The following is a 10,420-nucleotide window of genomic DNA, read 5'->3' on the forward strand; positions in this document are numbered from 1 at the left end:
AAATATTAACACTTTACTTCCCTATTATAATTCTCTGATAATTACACAATTATTATATACCATATGTAAATATATCTAGAAATTTGACGATTTAGTAGAAGTAATAAAATTCTCTTCAGATATCTCACCTTCAGATAGGCAATAATTCTCTTCGACAACACATACTAGGCGATTGCTTGAAAGGCACAAAGCCTGTATTTACAAGCACTTCTACATACCTCGGGATTTGTGTTGACAATCTTAATTTGAAGATACAACGAAATATGAATGTCCGTTACCAAATGGAATATCCGAATAAACTTTCCTTACCAACATGTAAATATATCGTACATGCGTCCTGAGCAATATATGATACATATTATAATTTGTATTACATTATTTAATAAATTATTACTATTTTTTACTACTTTTATATTAATCTCTTATTCGGGATGCCCAAAATTATCGTATATAACTTCAAAACATATTTTGGAGCTCAATTTGCGTCGAAAATCCTCATAAGTATATATCAGGACAGGACATCGCATTTATCGCACTTCAATCATTTTTAATATCGTCTATCTTGTCATCCATAACTAAGTTAATTTTTAATAACTAAATTATAATTTTATATAACTAATAATTATATATGTATAACTAATAAATTTTAATTCGAATCCTCTGTTAAAGTTCACTCCTTCTGAAATTATTTCAAGAATCTAATCTCTTTTATTTGCGGCGTCCCCTAAAGTTTAAACGGAACCAGACGCGTTTAGCACGGCGGAGAACGACCAGCGGATTAACAGTTATTAATAGCAAGTTGACTTTAATCTTACCCGACCCGCGATCTTTTTCTTTTAATTTCGAGCGACGAGGTGCAATGACGTGGTCGCGTTATTAATAAAACGTAAATATCGGGGAGTCTCAGTGGCGACGTGCGAACGGTGCACCGTGCGCGCACCGATAAATCGAACGAAACCTTTTGCACCTCTATGGTCACTTTCATCGGAACCACCAGCTCGATATATATGCTGTTTGTTATTGGACACATCGGAACTTTTTATAGAAACGTACCGTTCCTATGCCGTCGTTATTATCCAGTTATAAATAGACGTTCAATCCCGCCAGGGGATTTCGTCTCGCGCCTTACGTACGATAGCGCGGCGTGCTCGAAACGATCTACGTGCCGTCGCGGGTAAAAGTGCAGAACTAATTTCAGTTTTACAGCGGACTGGGAGAGAGAGAGAGAGAGGGAATGGCAGTAATAATGAATGCTCCAGGACTGCTGATGAATCCGGTTTTACTGCCGCCCTAATACTTAACCACCTGCTGGATTGATGCTGTCTAAAAGGCAGTAAAGGCTGGATTACCTCCTGCAACTAAATTTCACTATCTTTCAGCGTTCTCTTCGCCTTCCTACGAGCCGAGATAGAACGCCACTTCTAACGTACATAATATAGTACAGGTCGACGGATGTCTGCGCTCAGACACGCATCTCTCTCTCTCTCTCTCTCTCTTTATCTTTCCGTCGCGATTATCCTCATTACTCGTATCAGTACGTTATTGGCAGCCGTCATTTCTTCCTCGCACTCGAACGGAAATTACGACTCAATTAACATTCCGACGCAGCGCCGTCCTCGTGCTTTCGGGCGTCCCGAATCGATTCAGTCCGAAAAGTGCGGATCAAGTTTGCAGAATCATTTCTCACGAATGTAACGTTACGGCGTTCGTTTGGAAATCAAAAGCTCGTCATTTCTTCGCGCACGAACGAGTTTTTCGAGACTTTAAGATATATCAGTAATTCTTTGAAGGTTTCGTTTTATCTTCTCCGTAAGTCCTCCCGTATCAGTTTGGAGTCTTGATAGATGATCTCCTCTTAACGGGAATTATATCGCTGCTGTTGGTTCGAAAGCGATTTAAAACTCGAAGTACGCCACTTCGAACGCCTTTCGATTGTTACAGGATACTTTTGGCGGAACTTGTAAGAAACACCCACACTTTGTCAATATGTCTCTCGTGTCGTAAATATACTCAAACTATCCTCGAATGAACATTCTCAATTGTGCTTTTATCGACTAGAAAGTTTCACTTTATTATGTATTTTATTTATTTTCATTTCACGAAATATTTTGAAAATTTTCCATAGTGTTCTTTACAGGCGCAAAGAATATTACATTTTAAAAATTTAGTCACTCATACATTGTTATTATTTTTGGTCATATTACAACAGTAAATATTTTATTTTTCTCGTTGACTTCCGTACGTTGGACTGTCATTGACTTATTATTACGTAAGTTTGATCGTAAGTCTAAGACCGGCATTCATAGTCGGATCTTATATTTAAGATCGCCTTAACTTTATCTTCAGATGCTCCCTGGCTCGTTTCATTGGCTACGAAACATCGAAGATGAACTTGAAACGGTCTTAAATATAAGATCCGACTATGAATACAGGCCTAAGAGTCCTATCTTCTCGCAAATTTATCATTCAATTTATTGTTCTTTTCTTCCGCATTTACACTCGACGAGGCGGAAGAAACAGATGTCATATTTTTATTCGTGGTTCTTCCATGGAACCGTAAAATCTTGGGATATCCATCTAGATTCTTTCTCTTGGTAGAAGGCAGCACTCTGTTCGCACATTGAAAAGCGGCTCGACAGGAATTCGCTGAAGCAGCAGTCGACGACCACTCCAGCCAGATGTTAATTAGCGATGCAACCTTTAATTGCCACCACGAGCGGGACGCACCGAGACGAGCCAATGATGAACGGATCCAATTGGAATACACCAGTGAATTCGCACCGAGCCGGACCCGAAGACTGGAAACGTCACATTAATTGTCTCAATAACCCCGGCGGGTTAACGAGCACATGCAGTAATAAGCTGGCACATACGGCGGCATCTTTGTCAAGTTCCTTGGAACGGTAGCGCGGTTCTCTCTCTCTCTCTCTCTTTCGCGCGCGCGTTTGCCTCTTTTTTCCACTCGGTACATCCCACGTGACAGACGAAGACGTGATGGGAACGTTCAAGCGGACAAAAAAATAATATCGCTGTACCATGAGATGACATGAGGGAGGAAGTAGGCTGTTTTCATTAATTTCATTGCCCCAGAATGTATATATATATTCCAGGGGAATAAAATTAATGACAGCAACGTACTTCCTGCCTCACGTCATCTCATAGTACAGCAATGATATTATTTATTAACATTGTGTTATTAATGGTCAGACGCTCCGTATAGAGTGTCATCATTATTCCACCGTCATATTTACGACTAGTGCAATAATATCTTAATGAATAACAGCATAACTTTAATTAAAAAGGGTAATTTTGATTAAAAACATCTATGGATTACATGGAATAACAATTTAATCTGGTTTACGATAATGCTACTAATGCAATAGTACAATTATACGTCAGTCACTGGGCACGTCCGAAGGTATGAGTGCAATATTATTGTAAATGATTAAATGTTCGTTACGAAAATACGTATTGCCGGTATCGATGTCTCTGTGCGGGGCGAGGCCGCAAAAGTGATTCCTTTCGCTAAAAGTAGGCTCTATATTCATCCCGATAATTTCTTGTATCTTACTTATGTTTCTTAGGGCTTTTTCTTCACACGAAAAACTTAAAAATAGCGGACGAATTAGATCAAACATTAGAAATACAGATTCTAACCACCTGTCCTCATTCTTAATATCTATATGAAATCCTATGATCACATCTGGATCTCCATATATACTGGCCGACTCTATATAATCGTAATACAACATAGGGACTGCGTAAGCAGAATACTCCTTTTTGCTATTTACACATTGCTCACAAAGATCGACACATTCGTAACGGACATGCTCTAATTTCGGTCCTATCATTACAATTTCTAGATTTGTAATTTCAGGTACAAGGTGTAACAAGATTTCCCAAGCGGATACATCGCGTCTATCCAAGGAATTAGAACCTAAAATATGAATGACAATAACAGGCCGCCGTAAAATATATAATAAATTCAAACTTTTCAGTCCAGAATAGATCGTCAATGGTCCCGAAAGGTAATCAGACCGAACGTAGTCTTTAGCGAGCCAATCCACGTGTGTCCTTCTTCGCCTCAATACATAGTCCATACAAAATTCAAGCATCTCTTCGAAACGGCTCCTCTCATGAACAAATGGGAGGAATCCGTACGATATATTAGCTGTATGACCAGAGATAGTTTTGATATCTATATTGAGCAATAACATCAGCCGATCGCACAGGGCGTCATTGTGTCTCGTGCGAAAAGCTTTCGCGTGCTTATCGCAATAATTAGCGGAGTAGCATCTTTGGCATGTTTTCAGTCCGGCCTGTTGGTAACAAACAACACACGTTTTCGACCACAAGATCATTTGCCTCTCGTACCTCTCCATTGGACGGTAAAATTTCTGCTGGATCGTTTCCATCGCTTCTTTCCTCGATTGGATCCATTGTTGCCAGTTGCTGAACGTGCGCGTGTCCCTCTGCGGTGTCACTTGCAAAACTTGCGTTACAATCATACAGATTTCCTGGTGTTCCGAGTGGTGTTGATCTTTATGCTGATCGCTACAGTACGATATCAAGCAGCAACGATTACACAATATCAGATTGCCTTTGTCCACCGATTTGCAAACGTGACAGATGTTAGGATTAAAAAACTGATTGTAATGTTCGGGATTGCGTTGGCCGTAATACACAAACACTTGTCTATTTGGATTGCTCATGTCGATATTTGTTTAAGTTTCCTAGTATTTAATCTGTAATAACACTTGAAAAACAATGTGTGATTTTCGGCACGTCAGCAACGGTAATAAAATTGTGTATTGAAATTCAGTACAGATGTTCCCGCGACGATTGCTCGGTAATATCAGAGAGGACAATATCGGAGTGTTTATATATGTTTCTCAGCGCTTTGCTCGGTGTTGTTGATTTCAAATATAATTGAAGATTCCAGATTTAAATGTGAAATATATCCGTTTCCAAGTAGAAAATACCATTTATTTAAATTACTATTATATATAATTTTGCCAAACTTCGCATATGTTATACATTTTGAGATAATAATATTTGAGATATTGTTTCCCACGTTGAATTAGTAGTAATAATAAATAAATGAATGTATACCAGATGCATGTGATTGCAAGATTCTAGTGAATCGGAAAAAGATGTTAAACTATTCCTTATACTAAGCGTATATGATTCCACGTAAAAATATGTCGCATACTTCGAAATTCCTATCTCCTATTTTTGGATGTTTTATAATATATTTAATATGATTCAAATCAGTAAGAAACACCATTATGCGTATTCTTGTAAATATTGGTTTGTGTAATCAGTAATTTCGCATTTTTCAGATAAAATGAAACTAAATTATTTTGGGATATTGTGGTAATTTTGTGAAATAATGTTCCGAAATTTCTCACTACATGTCCCAGTCTTCAAATAGGGAAAATAAAACATAAAGAAAACGAGAAAATATGGAATTTCTTATCTGTCAAACTGTATTATGCAGTTTTTATCATTGTAACCCTACGATCCGTCTCAAGAGAATTTGCTGAATTAAATATAAGGCATTTTTGTTATTATACAATCATATTTACAACTGGGGTAATTCTTTCAAAATAAAAAACAAAGCAACTGTCATGAAAATGGGATAATCTTTATTTTATTAGAACCATCAACAATTCATGCATAATAATAACATAACCTATATCCTGTTTATTATAATGTTAATAAAATCGTGTTACAATTTTGCCCTAGTATTTTTTATATTAACCTGTACATATCGTGAATACATAGTATATATAATTAAATATTCATTACGAAAATAAGTGTTACCAGTTTCTTTGTTTTTGTGCGGTACAAGACCACTGAAATGATTTATTCTATTTAATTCAGGTTCTATATTCATATTCAAGGCTTCTTTTACATTAATTATGAAATTATGGGCTTTCTGTTTGTGTGTGAAGCTTATAAATAAGGGACAAGGTAGATTAATCAATAGTTCCTTCAATTCAAATAATAGATTTTGCTTGTTAAAATCTACGAGAAATACAAAAATCACACGTGGTATTTTATATCTTACTGATGAAATTGCATAATTGCCATACCTCATGCGAATAAAATAAAAAGAAAGCTTTTTGTTCATACGCGTGCAATGATTACAAAGGTTACATATGTAAGGATCATATAATTCTAATTCTGATATTATCATCACAATTTCTAGTTCTATGATTTCAGGTATGAGGTGTAACAAAATTTCCCAAGCGGGTAAGCCGCGTATATCCAAAGAATCAGTTCTTAAAAGGTGGATAACAAAAACAGGTGTCCTTATGAAAAGTAATAAATATAATTGCTTGAACCCGAAATAAATTGTCAGCGGTTCTGAAAGATAATCCGAGAGAACGTAGTCTTTAGCGATCCAATCCATATTTTCTTCTCTTCGCGTTAATATGTGTTCGATACAAAATTCAAGCATCTCTTCGAAGTAACTGTTTCTATTGATGAACGAAAGGAAATCGTACGATATGGGACTTACATTATCAACGATAGTTTCAATATCTATATTCAACGATAGCATTAACTGACTGCACAGAGCTTCATTGTGTTTCTTGCGAAAGGCGTTTGCGTGCACATCGCAGTAGTTAGCGGAGAAGCATCTTTGGCAAGTCTTAAGTTCAGTTTGTAAGTAACAAACTACACATGTTTTAGACCACAAGATCATCTGCTTCTCGTATTGCTCCATCGGACGGCATAATTTCATTGCAACTGCTATCAATAATTTTTCTCTTGATTGAATCCAGTGTTGCCAGTCGCTGAAACTGCGCATGTATTCCTGCGGATTCTCTTGTAAGACTTGCTTTAGAATTGCACAGCTTTCCGCATGTTTAGCTCGGTGCTCCGCTTTGTGCTCCTCGTTGCAGTATAAAATCAAGCAGCATTGATCGCATGATATAAAATTGTCTTTTCTCACCGATTTGCAAACATGACAAATGTTCGGGTTGAAGAACTGATTGTAACGTTCAGCGGTGCGTGGTCCACGGTATTCAAAGACCTGTTTATTCGGGTTGCTCATATCTATATGCGTCTCTTTAAGCGTTCTTGTGCATAATTTGTGACATCATTTGAACAATCTCGAGCGATTCTCAACTCCGTCAGCGGCGGTAACAAAATTTTATATTGACGTTCAATACGGACGGTCAGACGACTGCTCCAAAGACAATAATTACGTGTTTATATATATTTCTCAGCCGATGACTGTTGTTGATTTCAAATATAACTGGAAGTTGCTGAAGCTACAAATATCCATTTTCAAACAGAGCAATATATGTATAAAATCGAAACACCCAGTAAGATATATACACTGAATCATATATAAACAAATATTTGTGTGTTATCTTTGTGTGTTAGTCAAGCATTATCGATCGCATAATACAAAATTGCCTATATCTACCGACTTGCAAACGTGACACACGTTCGAATTGAAATACTCATCGTAGCATTGTCCAATATATTTAAACACTTCTGTATGTGGCCCGCTCATATTAATATGCCCGATTAATAAAGTCTGCTATTATATACATACTTGTAATATTACTTGAGAAATAATTAGTTTTCTAAATGCGCTATTCACGTTAGCTCATTATTGTTTGTCGAAGTTTCTCGGCCGCATCGTTACGTCGGTTATCCCGCGGACAGTGACAGTGTTCATTATTTCGTTTCTCTCGTGGCCATGAGCTGGATTATTTATTATCCTCAGCTACCTTTCTGCCTTCGATTACCTATTCGGCCGATCATGTTCGTCGGTTTCACGTCATCGCCGAAAAGCTAATAAAAGTACGAGGGCTTCTCGACACGGAACATGAAAGATAAAACAATACCGAAGTTTCGTTGGCCTGTCCATCATCTCCGCCGAAACTCTTCGCGGTAACCGAAGCTCCCCGGAGGGCCTCGTAGGATGTAACGCGGGATGCGCTTCCCGCTTTTATCGAGAATTTAATGCCTCCGTCGCGTTTGCTTTCGGGTCCGGGAAATGAGTTGGGATCGAACGATCGATCGATCTCACTCTGATCGATCGAGCCGGGTCAAACGAGGTCACTCGGATAAGCTAACTCGCGCGACTCGTCGTGATACCCGTTCGTGAGAACTCGAGAGACAGGAGACGCGGATAACGAAGTTCGGTCGTAATGAAGGTTTTACGAGGCCTCGATAAATCTCGTCGCGAGCCTCTCGGCGGCCCGACCTTATAGATATTACTTCGCGAAGTTCTCCGCGGGAATCGCGATGATAAAGCGATCTTCGGTCCCTACATTACGGCGCTACACGCGACGAACGCGGGGGATTTTTCGCTTAAATACGTCGCCGGATCCGGAGTCTCGTGAGTTTTCCGCAGAATCAAGCGTGCGCGCGCGCGCGCGCGCGCGGATAATAAAAAGTTGAGCTGTTATGGAAATCACCGCGTCCACGCTGAGTGACGTCGAGCGGAACTTTCCTCACGCCTGAAATTGTGCAGAAACGTACGACTCGCGGACTGTCTTATCGGAATCCTCGGGGAATAACGAAGGTGCGAAAGTAAGCGACTCGACTCGTAAATGCGCTTTGAGATACGATTTGAAACAACGCCAGTCGTAATTTTGATACTCCAAGGATACTTGCGCTTACTTCAGACGGCCTATAAACTAATAAACGTAATTCCGCTTTAATGATATCGGCACTTATTAAATTCTCCGTTGAGCCTTACATTTTTACAGATTTCACGTTTTAAGACTACCTTGAACGAATCTATTTTGACGCTAAAACAAGGAAAACGAAAATTTGAGACATATCATCGGGATATAAATAGAAGTAAATTATGTTATTGAAATTGAAGAACCTATTTTTCTATTTCATCATCTATTGCGTTGTAGAACTAAAGGTTTAACATAGGGTAAGAATTTCATGAATTTACAGGTGCTTGCGAACCTGAGCCGAAATTTTAAAGCTATTGACGCTCTTAAGGATAGATAGCTTGCGCCTACTCTGATACTTTGTAAACTGGTAAAAAAAAAACTATTTTGACTGTATGTAAACAGTACATAGACTTATTAACTTCTCTGTTGGATCTTTAATTATATAGATTTCATTTTAATACTACCTTGAGCAATTTATTTTGATGCTAAAACAGCGGAAACAGAAATTTAAGACATCATCAGGCCCAAAGTAAAAGTGAATTATATTGTTAGAATTGTGTGTGTGAACCTATTGCTATCTTAGCTCCTACTGTATTGAAGAATTAAGTTCAGATCTATCACAGATATATAGTAAGCCTTTAATCTTTTACTCAAAATGATAAAATATAACGTAACTTCTGAAAAAAAGGCGTTTCTCGCGCTGCCAAAAGTCATAATAACGCTTGAATCTTAGGAATTGCGATATCTGTGACAACATCAGAAATTACGTTGCAATTAATGCTTAAAACAAAAGACTAAGGATCGTGGAACACAGAAGAACGTAAACAGTAGAATTTAAGTAGGAAGAAAATTGACTAATCATAGTCGATTATTCTCCTTACAGTCAAAGAATAATTAACTGTGATTAATCAATTTGTTTACTGCTTACGTTTTTGTGTAAGGCTTAAAGGCTTATGACACCTATTACAAATCTAGAAAGATGCAGATTCAGAGAGAGAGAGAGAGAGAGAGAGAGAGAGAACGAAGAGAGAAGCCTGAAGGTTTAATATGGAACCAAAAAATATAATTTTAATTCGGGAAGTAATTAATTTTTACGTACGGTAATGTAAGCAACGCTCTCTTCAAGCTTAATCTCGTCGATACGTGAAATTCCATTCTCCAATACTCGCAGCGTGCCAGCGTCATCGTTTCAGATTGCCGACGAGCAATTTATAGGCGGTTCATGCGATTTATAATCCCTCGTCGTGCCTATCGTCGCAATCGATGCGCTCTCGGCTAGGCACGTTCTTAGGGCGAATTGTAGGGCAACAACCCTACGTAAAACCCCGCGGTTCCACGTATTATAAAATGCCGAAGGAAGCGTCGCGGAGAACGGTGGTTTCACGAATATTAACAGCCGCTCCCATCTGGGGAAGAGGATGTGCTAGTAAAAAAGCATTAAGGGGAGTTATTATCGGACTACCTCATATTCTCCTTCTCCACCACCCCTCCCCCATCCCTTTGCCTGCCTGTTTGACTGCCAGAGATCCAGAAGAACGAAACGAGATACGAGATAGCGACTGCGAAGGGAGCTCCTTTAGGTCTCCTGGAAGAGCCTATGCCGCATATTCGAGCCCTGCGGGTACCCGGCACCGTTAAAAAGTAGGAAGGAAGGGATGGCTGGAAGGGAGGAGGGTGGAAGGAGGTCGGAGACACCTTTTAATACTCCAGCTCTCGCTTTCCCAAAACGAGAGACATCGCTTGCTTTTCAGCCGGGTATGTTG

The 10,420-nt window shown here is 38.8% G+C and overlaps 2 protein-coding genes across 2 annotated transcripts; both read right to left on the reverse strand.

The window, feature by feature from the left end:
- Nucleotides 1-3,395: 3,395 nt before the first annotated feature.
- Nucleotides 3,396-4,712, reverse strand: LOC106747630. The gene has a single exon (XM_014625338.1). The coding sequence runs from the start codon at nt 4,710-4,712 to the stop codon at nt 3,396-3,398; it is 1,317 nt and encodes a 438-aa protein (XP_014480824.1).
- Nucleotides 4,713-5,731: 1,019 nt separating this feature from the next.
- On the reverse strand, nt 5,732-7,063 carry LOC106747634. The gene has a single exon (XM_014625353.1). It carries the CDS (start codon nt 7,061-7,063, stop codon nt 5,732-5,734), a length of 1,332 nt encoding a protein of 443 aa, XP_014480839.1.
- Nucleotides 7,064-10,420: the final 3,357 nt, after the last annotated feature.

Source organism: Dinoponera quadriceps, unplaced genomic scaffold, assembly GCF_001313825.1.
Source record: "Dinoponera quadriceps isolate SergipeBrazil2010 unplaced genomic scaffold, ASM131382v1 scaffold163, whole genome shotgun sequence".
Lineage (NCBI taxonomy): Eukaryota > Metazoa > Arthropoda > Insecta > Hymenoptera > Formicidae > Dinoponera > Dinoponera quadriceps.

Bases quoted from the DNA above. Each gene is read 5' to 3' on its own strand.
- LOC106747630 (XM_014625338.1), bottom strand. From the start codon at position 4,712: ATGAGCAATCCAAATAGACAAGTGTTTGTGTATTACGGCCAACGCAAT.
- LOC106747634 (XM_014625353.1), bottom strand. From the start codon at position 7,063: ATGAGCAACCCGAATAAACAGGTCTTTGAATACCGTGGACCACGCACC.